General features: G+C 40.4%; 1 protein-coding gene and 1 long non-coding RNA gene across 2 annotated transcripts in view; both read right to left on the minus strand.

Moving 5' to 3' along the window:
* Positions 1-8,611, minus strand: part of LOC124381659 — a 35,703-nt gene extending 27,092 nt beyond the window's left edge. The window contains exons 1-2 of the long non-coding RNA XR_006924908.1: positions 8,589-8,611; positions 8,263-8,316 (exon numbers count right to left, since the gene is read on the minus strand). This is a non-coding gene — a long non-coding RNA (uncharacterized LOC124381659). The remainder of the gene's footprint in view (positions 1-8,262; positions 8,317-8,588) is intronic.
* Positions 8,612-15,711: 7,100 nt separating this feature from the next.
* LOC124381636 (C-type mannose receptor 2-like) lies at positions 15,712-19,837 on the minus strand. Its single transcript, XM_046843448.1, has 5 exons — positions 19,826-19,837; positions 19,504-19,557; positions 18,671-19,066; positions 16,178-16,519; positions 15,712-15,910 (listed from the first exon to the last, which is right to left on the minus strand). The coding sequence occupies exons 2-5, from the start codon at positions 19,538-19,540 to the stop codon at positions 15,807-15,809; spliced, it is 879 nt and encodes a 292-aa protein (XP_046699404.1). The 5' UTR covers positions 19,541-19,557; positions 19,826-19,837; the 3' UTR covers positions 15,712-15,806.
* Positions 19,838-21,741: the final 1,904 nt, after the last annotated feature.

A 21,741-nucleotide genomic window follows, 5' to 3' on the forward strand; every position in this document is an offset into this window, starting at 1 on the left:
TGGGGGATGATGCGAGCTTCCTTCTGAGCGCCATGGCGTCCCCTCCTGGCCTGACCTGGTAACGCTGTGGGTAAGGGCGATTGCTGGCGGGTTCAGGAGACCGCGGTGGCGTTTCAGTGGTAGTTCCTCGCTGCTCCGATGGGGCTGCTCGGCGGCAGCCTCACCCTGGTACGTCCAGGCACAGCGGGATAGCCCGGTGAGAGAGTGTTGCCACCCGATTCCCGCGGGGAGGTCCTAGGGGCCCCTGGCGACTCTCTAGGCCGAAGGGGGGCTGGACGGCCTGAGGGTCGTCCTTGCCTCTAGTGAACGGGCTGTGGTGCGTGGGCCTGATGGCTTGCATCTTGGAGGGCGGTGCGCACCTCATGCTACGGTGCTCGTCCCTCCCTGGCCGCAGTACGCTGCTCCTGCCGTTCGGGTTCAGGAGGACTGTCTGTTAGCCCTGCCACGGGTCGTGTTCAGGGCGCAGCTTCTCCAGTGGTTCGCTTCCCGTATTCCGCCCGTATGTTCGCTGTGGACGGGGGGGTTCCGCCACATCTCAGATGCTTTCGGGGCGGAGCTTACCAATATCGGTCCTTCCATGCGGCCTAGCGCCCTCACCCCATGCCTTCACAGAGTGCGTGAACGCGGCACTGACCCCACTGCGGCTTCAGGCAACTTGGCAGTTGCCTCGTCCCACCTGGAGTTGCCCCCTGGCATGGCCAGAGTGTTCTTTACACGAGGCTGGGTGCTCCCACACGATGTGTCGTGTTACAGGCATTCTGCCCTCCTCTGTTTATAGCCCCCGACCAAGGGTTACGAGACCCGGCTGTGTCCAGTGCGAGCACTGGGTGCTTATCTCCACAGGACGAGTCCTTGGAGCTGGTTGGTGCAGTTGTTCGGCTGCGAGTCCTGGTCCCCGCTCCGATCGCGGTCAGGGCTCGCCCCGCCGGAGTGTGGCGGCCTCTGCGGCCAGGTCCACATGGTGTCACTCCGGGACGTCTGTGACGCTGCGGGTTGGTCCACCCCGCTGAACTTTGTCAGGTTCTATGGCCTTGACCTCAGAGCCACCCCGGGCTCCTCTGTCCTGCGTGCTGGTGCCGAGGCCCTCACTCTTTCGGCAGGGTCTGGTCAGTGTGGTGTGATTTAACACTCGTTCCCATAGCGTTTCGACGTAGCTCGAGTTCCTGAAGGGGAACGTCTCTAGGTTACGACCGTAACCCTAGTTCCCAGAGGGAACGAGACGCTGCGTCTCCGTGCCACATTCCCTGCATCCCTGCGGCGCTTACCTTCTCTCTTTGCAGAAGCTAATGTCGCTACCACCGCACAGCCATCTTGTAGCTTCCTGGTTTACGCGACGTCGCCTGTCTATGATGTCACGGCTTGCCTATTGGCTAGATTTCACACGTGGTTCAGAGCGTGGTCATGCAGGGGCGTTCCCATAGCGTTTCGACGCAGCGTTTCGTTCCCTCGGGGAACTAGGGTTACGGTCGTAACCTAGAGACGAACATTCTAAACTGTGGAGGACTACATCTGCTTAAATTCAGCCACATTCTTAAACCTCACTGGATGTGTTTCACAGTGAATGACTTGATACTTCAAGAGCACCCAGAAGTGGACAGAAACAAATTAAATGTAAGTTGTTACTGTACTCAAGTAGCTTTTTCACATATTTTTACTTTATTTAAGTATTTCCATTTGGGGAGACTTTAACTTCTCTCTCTTACTGCATTTCAAAGTCAAATATCTATCAAATATCTATCTATCACATTGTAGCACATGTTGACTTTTACACCAATAGCTTGCAGCCATGGAATTTTATAAGTTAAATATATTTTAAAATTATAAAATTAATGCCACCCAACACCAAAACATACCTTAGATCTAAAATTTGCTTCTGTTTCTATAAAGTCTTAGTTTTCACTGCCTAAATACTTCAACTATACACCTCGTCATTTCTTTACACAAATCACTTGTGTTCAAAATATGCACATAAAACAAATTTGGAGTATTTACATCAGGCAGAAACTCATTTCCATTCTGAATGTGGCAGGGTTGAATGCCCCTGTGTGTTGCTGCTGTAATGCCCAACTGGTAGTTAATTAGATGTTTAATTGGTGGTAGTATTTAAATTCTTATAAAGATAGCGCAGAAAGGTCCGTTAATAGCTGCCCTTTCCTGTTGTCGAGCTCGTTCCTGGTTTTTCTCTGTTAATTTGGAGCGTTTTTCAGGTCAGAAATTAAATTCTCAAAACTTCTCAAAACTTCAACCTCCACATCATTTAGTCATTTGTGCTCATCATTAAAACATTTTCTCGTTGATTTGCTAAAATTGCGAATTCTTTGGTAGATTAATTTATTCGATTGTGTACAAGTGTCTGCTGTTTCTGATTTGAGACATCTCATTGCCGGACCACCTGAAGCTCTGACCGAGCTAATACCAACCAGTCATCAATAAAGTTCAGAATGCGGATGCCCTGAAGATGTATCGGGGCTCGAGACGCATCCATGCACTTTGTGAAGGTGCGGGGCGAGAGTGCCAGGCCAAAGGAAATTACCCGATTTTGGTAAGCTTTTCCCCCAAAAACAAACCTTCAGGAACCCCCTGTGAGCAGGAAGGATGGCTATGTAGAAATCGACGTTCCTTAGATTTATTGTGACAAACCGGTCCTCGGACTTGATCTGTGACACGCCCTACTGAGAGTAAGCATCCTGAACCAGAGCCTCCTGAGTGAGCGGTTCAAGGAGAGTAGATCTAGGATCATAGGCTAAGCTGACCCCGTGTGGGTTTGTGTATTTGATGGATTTGCAACTTTTTTCTCTTCGATATAAAAGAGCACAGATAATTAAGGTCCTTGCTAAAAGGGTCTAAGAGTGGCAGCTTGTCAATAGCAGGGCTTGAACCCTGGATCTTTAGAGCAGTAACCCTGAGCTACCACTCATTAGTATTAGTGAACTGGTATAACTTCAGAAGTAATCAGACCTCGTGTAAAATAATAAATTCCAGCATTAGAAATGGTTATGCACATTATCATGTAAGCTGCAGTTATCACACCCCTAACTAAAGAACCTGACCTTGATCCCTGTCAGATGTCCAACCATAGGCCAAGATTAAACCTCCCTTTTATCTTCAAGATCCTGAAAAACATTGTAGCACAGCAGTTCTGGTCATATCTGCATTACAGCATGTGTATTAGTGTATGCACACAATTTCTTCATCTGTGGTATGGGCCAGGACATTCAGTATATGTTTGCTGAGAATCGTTTCATATCGCAAATATAAGAAATATGATGTCTTTTCACAATGCAGAAAAAAACTAGTTTGTGGTTTTGTTAACTTTAGGTTTTGCATTGCCTTACATTCCTGATGTTAAGAATCCTTACTACAACCAGAAGATTTTACAACATCACCCCTATCTCATCCACTTTACATTAGCTTTGAATCATAGATCAAATTTGGTTACAAACATTTGTTTAGTCACACCTTTGTGTGAATAGTTTTGCTTAATGTAAAGGTCTGGAGTGGTCAAGAATATCACTCGCAGTCTTAATGTTTAATTCATGCTAAAATTGTGGATAAGAGTCTCTTAAAGATGTGGTGTTTGTGTAAATGAGCACAGGTGAAATCACATGGTTACTGAAAGCATTGATTATGTAAGTGCTCTGGCAAACAGACTGTGGCAGCCATATTTGGAGGCAGAGTTGGCTGCTAGTATTTGGAGTCTCTCAGGGGCAAAGATCTGATGCTTTTTCTCCATTACAATCTCCTCCTGAGGAAAGGATACACTATCTCACATAAGTGACTACATTTCAGCAACCTTTATAGTATCTTCTCAAGGAACAATACTACAGAAATAAAAAGGGATATATTTTAGAGGAGTCAATGTGCAGCTTGTATAGTAGTACATATATACTGTCCTCTTAAAATAACTCAACATACAGCCATTATTGTCTAAATAGCTGCCAACAAAATTGAGTACACCCTGAGTAACAACTTCTCTAGGTTACATATGTAACTGCAAGGACGCCGGCAGTGTGACAAGGGGACACAGCATCTCGTTCCATCAGGGAGCTAGGGGTTACATACGTAACCAAGAGATGTTACCTTTGAGGAATTCAAGCTGCATCACAACGCTTTGGGGACAGTCCAATACCACCAACCTGACCGGCCCCTGACTAGTGTGTATAAGCACAGCTTAGGTCGGAAGGACAGAGGGGCAAGGAGTGGCACAGAGGTCAAGGTTATAAGGCCTGACAATGTTTAGCGAAGTGGATCAGCCCACAGCATCGCAAAGGTCTTGGAGGGAAACTCCAGAGGACCAAGCATTAAATGCTGACACACTCTAGGTCAAGGGTGCTCTGATCCCAAATGGAGCAAGGTGGCCAGAGGACTCATAAGAAGGCGCGATAGAGTGTATAATCCACCTGCTGAGGGGCTACTTACTATCAGGAAGGCCTCTCCTTGGAGGGCAGTAGCAGACAAGCAGTTGTACCAACTTCCTCCAAGGGCTTGTCCTATGAAATAAGGTATTGAGTGCTCACACCAAACACAGCCAGTTCAGCTTTTCCTGGTCTGGGGCATCGAATGAAGGAGGATAAAATGCTTGGAGCCTAAAACGTTGTGGGACGACCGAGGGGCCCTTGGGAACGTAACCCGCTCTAGGGTGCAAGAACTCACTGTCCATGCTGGGAGTGAACTCCAGAAAAGAGTGGGCCAAAGAGAGGGTCTGTATGGCCAATTACATAAACCACCTTAAATTGTTTACAGTTTAATGCCATAAGCATATTTGTATATACATATTTTTTTTCTCATATATATCTTTATATATGCTTTTATTTGATATAGTTTTTATACTTTATTTATCTGCCTTCTTTTTCTTTGCTTTATTTTTCTCTCCATCCTATTCCCTCATGCCGGACCGTTGTAAAAAGCATTTCACTGCATGTCATACCCTGTATGTGTGTATGTGACAAATAAAATTTTATTTTATTTAAGTTGTAAAATGCACGTCTGCACAGCAGGATAAAAAACACTCCCATCAGACTTCACCTGCAGCCTCATTACCGGTTTTCTAACTGCAGAATCTAAAGAAAAAAAAATAATAATAATTTCTTTCATTTTCTTTTTCCTTTCAGTCATGTTCTTAAAAATTGCATGTGGATCCTTTATGTTGGAGAAATATTGTTTATGTACTGAATTTAGGGTATTTTGTTTGGTAAATTTGAATCCTTCAAATTAGGCCTTTAATTTTTTTGAATGAATCCAATCGAACCCGGGGGCCAAAACTCAAAGCACACTTGAGGTCGTGGGCCGAACAGGACAAACATTTATTGAACACACTAAAACAAAATATTTTTTTTTAACATAAATATGAATAAAAACAGACAGGAATATTATTCCAGAATAAATCAACTTAAACTTTAAATAACTTATATATAATATTATTGAAAATAATTATTATATTAAATAACCTGCTGATGAGACTCTGATTTCTCCTCTGTTTTCACACCAGCTTCACTTTGTGATTTTGCTCTGGTGAAAAACATCTGCTGAAATGTCAGATTCTTTTTTAACTCTTCTACTTTCTGTATCTTCTGCTCTGCATTCAGGTTCTTCAGCTTCTCCTGATGTTTTGTCTTGTAGTTCCGTCTCAGATTCAATTCCTTAATTACAGTCACATTCGCTCCACTAATAACACACACGTGTTTACCAGCAGTGTCAGTAAACATCTAATCAGAATCCACTTTTCTCATCACCACTGTGAGGCGCTGTTTCACAATAACGTTACAATAGGGTTAAATACATCAACAGAAGCACGACTTGATTGACGCTGGAATGTTCCCAGTTAGTCTAGTGTTCGGTAAGGCAGCTGAAGCGCTGCATTATGGGATCTGTAGTTTGTGTTATCAGTGCTTCATATCGCCGGGACATTAATACCAATAATAATAGATTTTTATAATATCATCATGCCGGAACCCTGGTGCTACACTAAACAACAACATAGAACTACAACACAACACAAGCTACATCAAGTGCAACCTAGTGCAAACAGTGCAGACAAAAAACAGTGCAGACAGACAAGATACAAAACCCAATATAGTGCTGACCAGTAAACCTACTGTATGCTTTGATTATACAGTACTTAAATAAAATACATTAAATATAAATGATTTACTACAACAGTAAACATGTAACAGTAAACTATGTTCATTGTACATGTTCAACATTTAGGCATTACAGGCCGTGCTTGTTTTTCCTTATAGAAGATATTCCCATCTGGTTGCAACTTCCAGGACAGTGTGATGTTCTTGAACATGACATGTTCCTCCAGTTTCTTTTTCATCTGAAGATCAGATTCAGGATTTAATCATTAAAACATACAAGAAAACTGATATTAGAGCAGCATTCTTGAGAATAACTAAAATGTGTGCAGGTGAGCAGTAAGAAAGTGGAAACTCACCAAATTTCAGGGACTCACCTGCTCTAAAATGGACGACTGCACAGCAGGATCAAACACACTTCCATCAGACTTCACCTGCAGCCTCATCACCTGTTTTCTCACGGGGGAATCTACAGAATAAACACATACATTGTTCTTTTCCATTTTCTTTTACTTGGACTTTTTCTTATGTGGTTGTTCTTTAGTTCATTTAAATAACAGGTATTTACTGTTACTTACTGGTGTAACAGAAGAAATAGTACAGAGCAGTGCACAGTTCATCAGCGTACAGCCCTTTATAGAATGCTCCACAGTTATCTGAGCCACGGTAATTATTGGGTTGTGCAGGGTACCATGGGAGGTTTGAGGTCTTGGTGTTGTTTAACCACTTCCACGTCTCTCTGTACAGCCCAAACCAGGAATCCCCCTGGATAGTCATCACCTGTGTTATGAAGTCATTATCTGAGCTGGTAAGAGAGCTGGCGAGGTCTGTGTGACGTGTTCGGCAGTAAGTCTGAGCTCCAGCCCAGTTTAGCAGAGGACTAGCCAAACCGATAAACCTGTCAGCTCCACTGAGATTATCTGGGAATAAGAATAAAACAAACAAACAAATAAATATATATATATATATATATATATATATATATATATATATATATATATATATATATATATATCCACACCCATTCAATATATCATTTATCATATGCATTTTGTATTATTACTTCTTTATTTTGAACTTTTTTTGAGCAACCACTAAACTTTTAAGCACAAATTAAGACCAGTTTCACCCGATAATTTGTTTCCATAAATCAGGAGAAAATCAATGTGCACCCTGAACCACACACTGTATACCAACAGGCTTGGATCAGGATAATCACCTGTTGCAGTGACCCCATAACTTGAACATGAGAATTAAGTATTTTTATTTTACATAGATCTTTTTTTTTTTTTTTTTGCTGACATTCTTGGAATCTTAGTGCTAGCTTATGGTCTAATTACATTTTGCATAGAAGGAAAAAACTACAGCTGGAACAAGTGTGGGAAATTGGCTCTCGATAATGAGAAAGACTCACCGTCGTAGCATATGAAAGGCTTTAGATCTGCACATGGTTTATCAGCCCAGTATCCAGTTGTATTCATTATTACACAACACGATTCTTTCGCAGCGTAATTATTCGGCTCTCCAGGCATCCAATTCGTTAAAATGCTGTTCTTCAGCAGGACCTCATTTAAGGACCAGCGCCAACTATTGACATCATTGTACAATCCGATCCAGGCAAATGTGGCCAGTTTTTGTCTTACTGCCTCTTTCTTAATTTGTAATAAATCGACATCATTGATGACTATTGCCAGGTCAGTGTACATCATCCTGCAGTAATTCTGTGCATCAGACCACGACTTCTTCATCAGGATCAGGTAATAATTGCGTGAAATCTCTTGCAGGACGGATACGTCCAATAGTATAAGACCTGTTGGCGATAATCTGTTATAGATTATTCTAAACATTTTTGATATCATACAGCATGCACTGGAAGAACTTTACAGATGAAGTTCACCACAAATGAAGAATCAATTCTACAACCCAAATTCAGAAAAAGGTTAAAGGAGAATACAGAAGGGTGTCAAATTAGCAGGAAGTTTAAGAGAAAACACACAAAAAGAAGATTTTGCTGATAAATAAAATCATGTAGAAGTAAAACACATGGAAAAAAAAATATTTTTAAATACTTCAATGATTATGAGAGTTAGATGTAAATGATAATGTGGTGTGCATGACAACTCTGAATATGGGCCCTGTGTGTGTGTGTGTGTGTGTGTGTGTGTGTGCTTAGAAATACACTTACCATTGAGATAAAGGATGAGAAAAAGTCTCTTCATCATGAATAAACACGTGGTCACTGTGGGGTTAAAATGAGTTATTAAAACATTTAACAGTGTTAAATGTCTACGGTGCTGAAATAAGCATCTATCTATCTATCTATCTATCTATCTATCTATCTATCTATCTATCTATCTATCTATCTATCTATCTATCTATCTATCTATCTATCTATCTATCTATCTATCACACTGTAGCACATGTTAAACCAATAGCTTGCAGCCATGTAATTTTATAACTTTAATTTATTATAAAATTATAAAATAAATGTCACCCAACACCAAAACATACCTTAGCTCTGAAATCTGCTGCTGTTTCTATAAAGGTGTAGTTTTCACTGCCTAAATACTTCAACCAGACACCTTGTTCTTTACACAAATCACTTGTGTTCAAAATATACAGAGAAAAAAACAAATTCAGAGTATTTACATCAGGCAGAGACTGATTTCCATTCTGGATGTGACAGAATTAAATTCCCCTGCATGTTGGTGCTGTAATGCCCAGCTGATGATTTCTTAGATTTAATTTAGTTTAACTGCTGGTAGTATTTAAATGCCCAAAAAGGAAGTGCATGAGGGTCCATAAATAGCTGCCCTTTCTATTTACCAGAGTTTCTGTTCTCGAGCTCGTTCCCGATGCCGTGGAGTCCTTTTGTGGCTTAAAGTTTTTCTCTGTTGCTTCGGAGCGTTTTCTCAGGTCAAAAATACTTGTTTAACCTCCAGATCATTTAGTCATTTGTGCTCATCATAAAAACAATTCTCGTTGCCTTGGTGAAATTGCGAATGCTTTGGTACATTCATTCAATCTAATGTGTACAAGTGTCTGCTGTTTCCTACATGATCAATATCTGTTAAACTGGTTTCATCTGAATAGTTTTAAACCCCAAAACATCTCAGTATCAGTTCATTACATAATTCATTGAATGCTAAATCATAAAACCAGTTGTCATCCAAAATTTCTATTAAACTGGAACTTTACACCGCACTCCATCACAAACTGGATCATATGCTACGCTATTAGTATTTGCTTTGTATATCACAAGTACCCAGTACACCGAGCGGGTTTGTGTATTTGATGGATTTGCAACTTTTATCTCATCGATATAAAAGAGCACAGATAAATAAGGGCCTTGCTCAAGGGCCCCAAGAGTGGCAGCTTGGCAATAGCAGGGCTTGAACCCTGGATCTTCAGAGCAGTAACCCTGAGCTACCGCCTCCGGGTATTAGTGAATTATTATATCTTTAAAAGTAGTCAAACCTCATCTAAAATAATAAATTCCCCCGTTAGAAATTATTATGCACATTATCATGTAAGCTGCAGTTATCACACCCCTAACTAAAGAACCTGACCATGATCCCTGTCAGATGTCCAACCATAGGCCAAGATTAAACCTCCCTTTTATCTTCAAGATCCTGGAAAACCTTGTTGCACAGCAGTTCTGCTCATATCTGCATTACAGCATGCGTGTGAGTGTATGTACACAATTTCCTCCGGTTCTTCATCTGTGGTATGGGCCAGGACATTCAGGATATGCTTGCTGAAAATCGTCTCATATCGCAAATATCAGAAATATGATGTTTCACAATGCAGAAAAAAGTTTGTGGTTTTGTTAAATTTAGGTTTTGCAGTGCCTTACTTTTGTGATGTTAAAAGTCCTTACTACAACCAGAAGATGATCAAATTTGGTTGAAAACATTTGTTTAGTCACACCTTTGTGTGAATAGTTTTGCTTAATGTAAACATCTGGAGAGATCACTCCCAGTCTTAATGTTTAATTCATGCTCAAATTGTGGATGTGAGTCTCTCAAAGATTTAGTGTGTGTGTAATTGAGCACAGATGAACTCAATCACATGGTTACTGAAAGCAGTGATTATGTGAGTGCTCTCAGACTGTGGCAGACAAATGTGGAGGGTGGCTGCTAGGATTTGAAGTCTCTCAGGGGCAGATATCTGATGCTTTTCCCGCATTACAATTTCCTCCTTAGGAAAGGATACGGTATCTCACAAAAGTGAGTACATCCCTAACATTTCAGCAACCATTATAGTATCTTCTCAAGGGACAATACTATAGAAATGAAAAGGGATATATTTTAGAGGAGTCAATGTGCAGCTTGTATAGCAGTACAGCTTTACTGTCCTCTTAAAATTACTCAACATACAGCCATTATTGTCTAAATAGCTGCCAACCAAAGTGAGTACACCCTAAGTAATAATGTCTCTAGGTAACGTATGTAACTGCAGGGACGGCGGCAGTGTTATAAACCTAAACAAGTTTAGCAAGGTGAATCAGCCCCCAGCAGTCTTGGAGGGAAAATCCAGAAGACCAAGCTTTAGAGGTTGACACTCCAGGAATGGAGCAGGGTGGACAGAGGACTCATTAGAACCTGCGATAACATGGATAATCCACCTGCTGAGTGTCTTCTTACTATCGCTGAGTCTTAACTGTGAGATGCCTCCATGAAGCCTCTGTCAGAAGCTCTAAAAGGGGGACTCAGGTAGAGCCTCCAACACAACGCCCAGGTCCCACCCAGGCACTCTAGGTCACACCGGAGGCCTCAGCCGTGGAGAAAACGCATCGGAAGCGGGTCTCTGCCCCACGATTGCTTTGCCATTGGGCATGATACATTAAAACAGCGGACACGTAGACTTTAAGGGGTGGACGGAGCCAACCCTTTTGTGAACTGTTCCTGCAGGAACTCAGCACTGAACTGGCCGGGCAGTTGACTGGGGCCAATTGGTGCTGAACGTACCGTGCAGTGATCAGATGCCATCTCACCGCATACGACCTCCTCATTGATTGAGCTCTGGAATGGACCTCGGTGAAGAGACAGGATCCTCGAAGCTGTGCCCCCTCAGAGGCCACAGCCACAACCTTCACAGCTCCGTTTTACACTGGATGTCCTTCATAACGCAACCAGGCTTGGGACCAGCACTAAGAGTGCACGGGCTTGTCCAACACTAATTGCTGGGTTTCTACAAACCCACTTCAAAACTTATTTATAATTATAAAGAGACTCCTTCAATTAAAAACTGCTATTTTGAGATTTATATCCCTTGTCCTTTATTTGAACTACACTACAATCCCCCACCCAACTGTGTTAAAAAATAACTTAGTAAATTTTACTCTAAATAAATTATATATGAGCTACTTTTTACTTTAGGTAGATTTTTAGACCGGTAACTTTACCTGTCCTTTTGTAAAATCTTATTTAAGTAACAGTACTTTTACTTGAGTAGAGTATTTTATTACTTCTTCACTTCTGGTCAAGAGACTTGTTTACTTGCAGGCATGGTATGTTGTAGTGTGGCTTTGGAACATGTAAAATACAAATGTAAAATACATGTTGTGGATCGTAGCAACTGCCATCAGTACTGCAGTTATAACCATTAATTAAATAACATTTAGTAGATGTAAATGCTATAACTGAAATAACACTATGGTTCAATATAAAACAATTATTGATGAAATAATACAAAGTTATAAAAACTACAAAATAGTGACAAATGTTTCTTGTTCTTGACCTTATTATGTAGATTTTTATTGACTGGAAAAAACAAAAGATTAAACAAACTTAATAATATATTGCATTTAATAAATGTTATATAGCTAAAAATTGAAATTGCAGAAATATTGAAAAGTCATTTCATATCGCAAATATAATAAATATGATGTTGTTCCACGACGAAAAAAACTAAACTCGTTCATGGTTTTGTTAACTTTAGGTTTTGTAGTGCCTTACTTTCCTGATGTTAAGAGCCCTTACTAGAAGAACTAGAACTAGAAGATTTCATCACATCACCCCTATCTCATCCACTTTACATTGGATTAAGTCAAAGATCAAATTTGGTTGAAAACATTTGTTTAGTCACACCTTTGTCTGAATAGTTTCGCTCAAGGTAAAGGTCTGGAGAGGTCAAGAGTATCACTCACTCTCTGAATTAATGTATAATTCATGCTAAAATTGTGGATAAGAGTCACTTAAATATTTAGCGTGTGTGTAATTAAGCACAAGTGAACTCAATCACATGGTTACTGAAAGCAGTGATTATGTAAGTGCTCTCACATAATCACTGCTTTCAGTAACCATGTTGTTGAGTTCACTTGTGCTTAATTACACACACGCTAAATTTTTAACTGACTCTTATCCACAATTGTGATAGTGTATCCTTTCATCAGGACCAGATTGTAATGAAGGAAAAGCATCAGGGGCAGATATCTGATGCTTTTCCTTCATTACAATCTGGTCCTGATGAAAGGATACACTTTCTCACAAAAGTGAGTACATTTCAGCAACCTTTATAGTATCTTCTTAAGGAACAATACTATAAAAATAAAATTGGATATATTTTAGAGAAGTCAATGTGCAGATTGTATAGTAGTACATATATACTGTCCTCTTAAAATAACTCAACATACGGCCATTATTGTCTAAATAGCTGCCAACAAAATTTAATACACCCTGAGTAACAACTTCTCTAGGTTACATATGTAACTGCAGGGACGCCGGCAGTGTGACGAGGGGACGCAGCATCTCGTTTCCTCAGGGAGCTAGGGGTTACATACGTAACCAAGAGACATTACCTTTGAGGAACTCGAGCTGCATCACAACGCTTTGGGGACAGTCCAATGCCACCAAACTGACCGGTCCCTGACTAGTGTGTATAAGCACAGCTTTTTTCAAAAGGACAGAGGGGCAAGGAGTGGCACAGAGGTCAAGGTTATAAGGCCTGACAAAGTTTAGCGATGTGGATCAGCCCACAGCATCGCAAAGGTCTTGGAGGGAAACTCCAGAGGATCAAGCATTAAATGCTGACACACTCTAGGTCAAGGGCGCTCTGACCCCGGACAGAGCGGGGTGGCCAGAGGACTCATAAAAAGACACGATAGCGTGGATAATCCACCTGCTGAGGGTCTGCTTACTATTAGGGAGGCCTCTCCTTGGAGGGCCGTAGCAGATAAGCAGGTGTACCAACTTCCTCCAAAGGCTTCTCCTATGAAATAAGGTATCGGGTGCTCACACCGAACACAGCCGGTTCAGCTTTATCTGGTCTGGGGGCTGGAATGGAGGAGAATAGAATGCCTGGAGCCTAACACATTGTGGGACGACCGACGGGCCTTTGGGAACGTAACACGCTCTAGGGTGAAAGTAGGCACTGGCCATGCTGGGAGTGAACTCCAGAAAAGAGTGGGCCAAAGAGAGGGTCTGTAGATCACCCACTCTCCTCAGAGAGCAGATAGACCAGCAAAAACACAGTCTTAACTAACCTCCATAAAGCCTCAGTCAGAAGCTTGAGAAGGGGGCTCAGATAGAGCCTCCAACACAATGGCCAGGTCCCACTCAGGCACACTAGGTCCCACCTGGAGGCCTCAGCCATGAAGGAAATGCATCAGAAGTGAGTCTCTGCCCTGCGATTGCCCCACCATGGGGTCATGATACACTGAAACAGCGGACCCGTAGACTTTAAGGGTGGACGGAGCCAACCCTTTTTAGGAACTGTTTCTGCAGGAACTCAGCACTGAACCGGCCAGGCAGTTGACTGGGGCCAATTGGTGCAGTGCAGTGAACAGATGCCATCTAGCTGCATAAGACCTCCTTGTGGATGGAGTTCTGGAATGGACCTCTGTGGAGAGACTCGATCCTCGAGCTGTGCCCCCTCAGGGGCCACAGCCACAACCTTCACAGCTCCATTTTAAACTGGATGTCCTTAATAACGCAACCAGGCTTGGGACCAGCATTAAGAGTGCACTGGCTTGTGCAACACTAATAGGTGGGTTCATACATACCCACTTCAAAACTAATTTATAATTATAAAGAGATTCCTACAATTAAAACAACTAGTTTGAGATTTAATTCCCTTGTCCTTTTTCAACTACACTACAATCCCCCACCAGACTGTTGCTCTTAAAAAAAATAACTTTTACTCTAAGTAAATTATACATGAGCTACTTTTTAATTTGAATTGAGTAGATTTTTAAACAACTTTACTTGTCCTTATGTAAAATCTTATTTAAGTAACTTATATTTAAGAACGGCAGCTGTACTTACTGTACACATACGACTGTGTGGCCACTTCCAACTCCATCACCATCATCAAGTTTGCTGATGACACTGTTGTGGTGGGCCTGATCTCCAACAACGACGAGACGGCCTACCTACAGGGGGTTAAAAACCTGGAGAGATGGTTCCAGGAGAACCTTCTCCTGAATGTCATCAAGACTAAGGAGTTGATCGTGGACTTCAGCACGAAGCAGTAGCAGTCATACCAACCGCTAAAACGAAAACGAAAGCGATTGAACCAGGGGCCAAAACTCAAAACACACTTGAGGTCGTGGCCCAAACAGGACAAACATTTATTGAACACACTAAAACAAAATGTTTTTTTTTTTTTACATAAATATGAATAAAAACAGACAGGAATATTATTCCAGAATTAATCAACTTAAACTTTAATATAATAATTTAATATTTTGCTCTCCATAAAAATATCTCCAGTCAAACACCAGACGTCTCACAGCTTCATCATGCAGCTCTTCAGAAACTCTCCCTCAGTAAATAACCTGCTGATGAGACTCTGATTTCTCCTCTGTTTTCACACCAGCTTCACTTTGTGATTTTGCTCTGGTGAAAAACATCTGCTGAAATGTCAGATTCTTCTTTAACTCTTCTACTTTCTGGATCTTCTCCTCTGCATTCAGGTTTTTCAGCTTCTCCTGATGTTTTGTCTCGTAGTTCCGTCTCAGATTCAATTCCTTAATTACAGTCACATTCGTTTCACTAATAACACACACGTGTTTACCGGCAGTGTCAGTAAACATCTGATCAGAAACCCATCTGCTTTGAAAGGCTCTGTTTTCACACTCCACGTTTCTCTTAGCCACTATGAGGCGCTGTTTCACAATAACTGTACAATAGGGTTAAATACATCAACAGAAGCTCGACTTGATTGACGCTGAAATGTTCTCAGGTAGTCTAGTGTTCAGTAAGGCAGCTGAAGCGCGGCATTATGGGATCTGTAGTTTGTGTTATCAGCGCTTCATATCGCGGCACATTAATAACAATAATAATAGATCTATATAAAGCTAAAAGCTAAAAATTAGAAATTGCATAATAGTGGAAAGTATATAATATTTGAAATGTTCAAATACACACAGGTTGTTAAGTTGCATCATCATTTTCATAAATTAAATATAAATGATTTACTACATAAATGATTTACTACAACAGTAAACATGTAACAGTAAACTATGTTCATTGTACATGTTCAACATTTAGGCATTACAGGCCGTGCTTTTTTTTTCTTATAGAAGATATTCCCATCTGGTTGCAACTTCCAGGACAGTGTGATGTTCTTGAACATCACATGTTCCTCCAGTTTCTTTTTCATCTGAAGATCAGATTCAGGATTTAATCATTAAAACATACAAGAAAACTGATATTAGAGCAGCATTCTTGAGAATAACTAAAATGTGTGCAGGTGAGCAGTAAGAAAGTGGAAACTCACCAAATTTCAGGGACTCACCTGCTCTAAAATGGACGACTGCACAGCAGGATCAAACACACTTCCATCAGACTTCACCTGCAGCCTCATCACCTGTTTTCTCACGGGGGAATCTACAAAATAAACACATACATTGTTCTTTTCCATTTTCTTTTACTTGGACTTTTTCTTATGTGGTTGTTCTGGAATGAAGCCAATAAAATCCAGTCATGTTCATAAAAATGTAGAATCTTTCTGCTGTAGGCATTTTGTTTAAATAATTATTTTGTGGTATTTTGCTTTGTGAACTTTAATCCTTCATATTAGGCATCATTTTAATTATGAATAAGGCTGTTTGTGGTTTTAGTTCATTTAAATAACAGGTATTTACTGTTACTTACTGGTGTAACAGAAGAAATAGTACAGAGCAGTGCATGGTTCATCAACGTACAGCCCTTTATAGAATGCTCCACAGTTATCTGAGCCATAAACATTATTGGGTTGTGCAGTATACCATGGGAGTTTTGAGGTCTTGGTGTTGTTTAACCACTTCCATGTCTCTCTGTACAGCCCAAACCAGGAATCCCCCTGGATAGTCATCACCTGTGTTATGAAGTCATTATCTGAGCTGTTAAGAGAGCTGGCGAGGTCTGTGTAATGTGTTCGGCAGTAACTCTGAGCTCTAGCCCAGTTTAGGAGAGGACTAGCCACACCGATAAACCTGTCAGCACCACTGAGATTATCTGAAAATAATAAAAAAATAAAAATATATAAATAAATAAATAAATAAATAAATAAATATATATATATATATATATATATATATATATATATATATATATATATATATGTATGTAGTGTATTTAGAATGTTAATTTTTTTCCTTTACTTTTTTTTATGTATTATGTTGCAGTCTGATACTACAGTTATTCAAATATATATATTTTATTTTTATATATTTCATATATTATATATACAAACCCGATGCGAAAAAAGTTGGGACCCTGAACAAATTGTGAATTAAAACAGAATGCAATGATTTTATTATTTGTATAAAATACAACATAGATGACATATCAAATTTTTAAACAGAAAATGTATCATTTTAAAAGAAAAATAAGTTGATTTAAATTTTCATGGCATCAACACATCTCAAAAAAGTTGGGACAAGGCCATGTTCACCACTGTGTGGCGCCCCCTCTTCTTTTATAACAGTCTGCAAACGTCTGGGGACTGAGGAGACAAGTAGCTCAAGTTTAGGAATAGGAATGTTGTCCCATTCTTGTCTAATACAGGCTTGTAGTTGCTCAACTGTCTCAAGTCTTCTTTATCACATCTTCCTCTTTATGATGCGCCAAATGTTTTCTATGGGTGAAAGATCTGGACTGCAGGCTGCCATTTCAGTACCCGGATTTTTCTTCTACACAGCCATGATGTTGTAATTGATGCAGTATGTGGTCTGGCATTGTCATGTTGGAAAATGCAAGGTCTTCCCTGAAAGAGACGACGTCTGGATGGGAGCAGATGTTGTTCTAGAACTTGAATATATCTTTCAGCATTGATGGAGCCTTTCCAGATGCCCATGCCACACGCACTCAAGCAACCTCATACCATCAGAGATGCAGGCTTCTGAACTGAGCGCCGATAAAAACTTGGGTTGTCCTTGTCCTCTTTAGTCCGGATGACATGGTGTCCCAGTTTTCCCAAAAGAACTTCAGATTTTGATTCGTCTGCCCACAGAACAGTTTTCCACTTTGCCACAGTGCATTTTAAATGAGCCCTGGCCCTCAAGAAAACGCCTGAGCTTCTGGATCATGTTTAGATACGGCTTCTTTTTTGTCCTATAGAGTTTTAGCCGGCGACGGTGAATGGTAGAGTGGATTTTGTTCACCGATAATGTTTTCTGGAAGTCTTCCTGAGCCCATGTTGTGATTTCCATTACAGTAGCAGTCCTGTATGTGATGCAGTGGCGTCTATGGGCCCAAAGATCACGGCATCCAGTATGGATTTCCAGCCTTCACCCTTACACACAGAGATTGTTCCAGATTCTCTGAATCTTTAGATGATATGATGCACTGTAGATGATGAGAACTTCAAACTCTTTGCAGTTTTTCTCTGAGAAACTCATTTCTGAATTTGCTGCACTATTTTTCACTGCAGCATTTGGGGAACTGGTGATCCTCTGCTCATCTTGACTTCTGAGAGACACTGCCACCCTGAGAGGCTCTTTTTATACCCAATTATGTTGCCAATTGACCTAATTAGTTGCAAATTGGTCCTCCAGCTGTTCCTTATATGTACATTTACCTTTTCTGGCCTCTTATTGCTACCTGTCCCAACTTTTTTGCAATGTGTAGCTCTCATGAAATTTTTTATACACAATTTGAACAGTGTCCCAACTGTTTTTGGAATCGGGTTTGTATATCCACACACATTCAGTATATCATCATTTTTGTTATTATTACTTCTTTATTTTTTATTTTAAACTTCAGCAACCACTAACCTCTTAAGCACAAGTTAAGACCAGTTTCACCCGACAATTATTTTTCCATAAATCAGGAGAAAATCAATGTGCACGCTGAACCACATACTGTATACCAACAGGCTTAGATCCTGAGAATCACCTGTTGCATTGAACCCATAACTTGAAAATGATACTTGATTTTCTTTTAAATTTAACTTCCTTTGTTGCTGACATTCTTGGAATCTTAGGGCTATGGTCTTATTTAATTTTTCATAGAATAAACTACAGCTGAAACAAGTGTGGGAAATTAGTTCAGATGAAAGAGTTCAAATTCAATATACCCTCTGCAGACCACAAAGAAAAAAAATCAAAAATCACCAATTAGACCAAAACTAATCACATCACAATCTCGATAATGAGAAAGACTCACCGTCGTAGCATATGAAAGGCTTTAGATCTGCACATGGTTTATCAGCCCAGTATCCAGTTGTATTCATTATTACACAACACGATTCCTTCGCAGCGTAATTATTCGGCTCTCCAAGCTTCCAATTGGTAAAAATGCTGTTCTTCAGCAGGACCTCATTTAAGGACCAGCGCCAACTATTGGCATCATTGTACAATCCGATCCAGGCATATGTGGCCAGTTTTTGTCTTACTGCCTCTTTCTTAATTTGTAATAAATCGACATCAGTGATGATGATTGCCAGGTCAGTGTACATCATCCTGCAGTAAATCTGTGCATCAGACCACGACTTCTTCGTCAGGATCATGTAATAATTGCGTGAAATCTCTTGCAGGACGGATACGTCCAATAGTATAAGACCTGTTGGCGATAATCTGTTATAGATTATTCTAAACATTTTTGATATCATACAGCATGCACTGGAAGAACTTTACAGATGAAGTTCACCACAAATGAAGAATCAATTCTACAACCCAAATTCAGAAAAAGGTTAAAGGAGAATACAGAAGGGTGTCAAATTAGCAGCAAGTTAAAAAGAAAACATTAAATAAAGCGAGCTTTTTGAATGTATCAGTAATGTTTTTAACTATAAGACTGGAAGATTGTGCTAATAAATAAAATTATGTAGAAGTAAAACACATGGAAAAATATACATTTTTAAATACTTCAACAACTATGAGAGTTAGATATGAATGATAATGTGGTGTGCATGACAACTCTAAATATGGGCCCTGTGTGTGTTTTTGTATGTGTGTGTGTGTGTGTGTGTGTGTGTGTGTGCTTAGAAATACACTTACTATTGAGATAAAGGATGAGAAAAAGTCTCTCCATCATGGATAAACACGTGGTCACTGTGGGGTTAAAATAAGTTATTAAAACATTTAACAGGGTTTGTCTACATGCCTTTTTTTGTTGGCTCCTGGTGGGATTCAGTTACAAGTTGCCTACAAGTTGGAATGTTGCAATCACAGGATAGTTATGATGATGAATTAAAATATCTATCTATCACATTGCAGCACATGTAGACGTTTTAACCAATAGCTTGCAGCCATGTAATTTTATAATTGTAATATATTATAAAATTATAAAAAAAAAATGCCACCCAACACCAAAACATACCTTAGCTCTGAAATCTGCTTCTGTTTCTATAACGTCTTAGTTTTCACTGCCTAAATACTTCAACTAAACACCTCGTCATTTCTTTACACAAATCACTTGTGTTCAAAATATGCACGTAAAACAAATTCAGAGTATTTACATCAGGCAGAGACTCATTTCCATTCTGAATGTGGCAGGGTTGAATGCCCCTGCGTGTTGCTGCTGTAATGCCCAACTGGTAGTTAATTAGATTTGATTTAGTTTAATTGGTGGTAGTATTTATATGCCCAGAAAGGAAGCGCAGGAGGGTATAGGTATTGGCAGGGGTCAAGGTCATACAAATACTTCTACATCTACTCAAGACATTCTGAAAATGCTAATCCTGATTTACCTTAGTCCAGCCTGCATGATTTCAACCTGAAATTGATTAAGTTGCTACACAACTGTACACCTACTCGATGAAATTATTGTAAAGAACAGTATTTTTGAGAGACTTAAGCGAAAAGTGTACACATGTCGTAAAAGATAGCAAAGGTGTACAGAGCATGTAACTGGACATCAGGACCTTTACACCGCACTCCATCACAGAACTGGATCATATGCTAAGCTAATTGGTATTTGCTTTGTAGATCACAAGTATCCAGTACACCGAGCGGGTTTGTGTATTTGATGGATTTGCAACTTTTATTTCATCGATATAAAACAGCACAGATAATTAAGGGCCTTGTTAAAAGGGTCTAAGAGTGGCAGCTGGGCAATAGCAGGGCTTGAACCCTGGATCTTCAGAGCAGTAACCCTGAGCTACCACTCATTAGTATTAGTGAACTGGTATAACTTCAGAAGTAATCAGACCTCGTGTAAAATAATAAATTCCCCCATTAGAAATGGTTATGCACATTATCATGTAAGCTGCAGTTATCACACCCCTAATTAAAGAACCTGACCTTGATCCCTGTCAGATGTCCAACCATAGGCCAAGATTAAACCTCCCTTTTATCTTCAAGATCCTGGAAAACCTTGTAGCACAGCAGTTCTGCTCATATCTGCATTACGGCATGCGTGTGAGTGTATGCACACGATTTCCTCCGGTTCTTCATCTGCGGTATGGGCCAGGACATTCAGGATATGCTTGCTGAGAATCGTCTCATATCGCAAATATAAGAAATATGATGTTTCACAATGCAATAAAAAAATAAATTCGTTCATGGTTTTGTTAACTTTAGGTTTTGCAGTGTCTTACTTTCCTGATGTTAAGAGTCCTTACTACAACCAGAAGATTTCACCACATCACCCCTATCTCATCCACTTTACATTGGCTTTGAATCATAGATCAAATTTGGTTACAATCATTTGTTTAGTCACACCTTTGTGTGAATAGTTTTGCTTAATGTAAAGGTCTGGAGAGGTCAAGGAGATCACTCACTCTCTCAATGTTTAATTCATGCTTGAGAGTCTCTCAAAGATTTAGTGTGTGTGTAATTGAGCACAGGTGAACTTAATCACATGGTTACTGACAGCAGTGATTATGTAAGTGCTCTCAGTGATCTCAGACTGTGGCAGCCATATTTGGAGGCAGAGGTGGCTGCTAGGATTTGGAGTCTCTCAGGGGCAGATATCTGATGGCAGATATGTAATTAGCATCACAGGTCTCTTCAACTGTCAGAGAGCACGGGTGCAGGGCTAGGTGAGTAAGGACCCAAATGCAGGATGCCACAGGAGTAAGGTGAAAACAGCTTTTAACATAAAAGGTAGAGCAAAGGGGCAAAGGCAAAAACACAATCCATGGCAAACCAAATAATATTAAACAACCTGCTAAAACGGCTGTCTCTCCAGCCCCTGAGCTCTGCAGGGAGGGCTGCCCAACCTCAGCCTACCTGCCTGACTGAAAATGTCTCGCAGCTCTTCTGCCCCGCCAAGTATGCCCCCAAACCTGTCTG

The sequence above is a fragment of the Silurus meridionalis genome, chromosome 28, assembly GCF_014805685.1.
Source record: "Silurus meridionalis isolate SWU-2019-XX chromosome 28, ASM1480568v1, whole genome shotgun sequence".
Lineage (NCBI taxonomy): Eukaryota > Metazoa > Chordata > Actinopteri > Siluriformes > Siluridae > Silurus > Silurus meridionalis.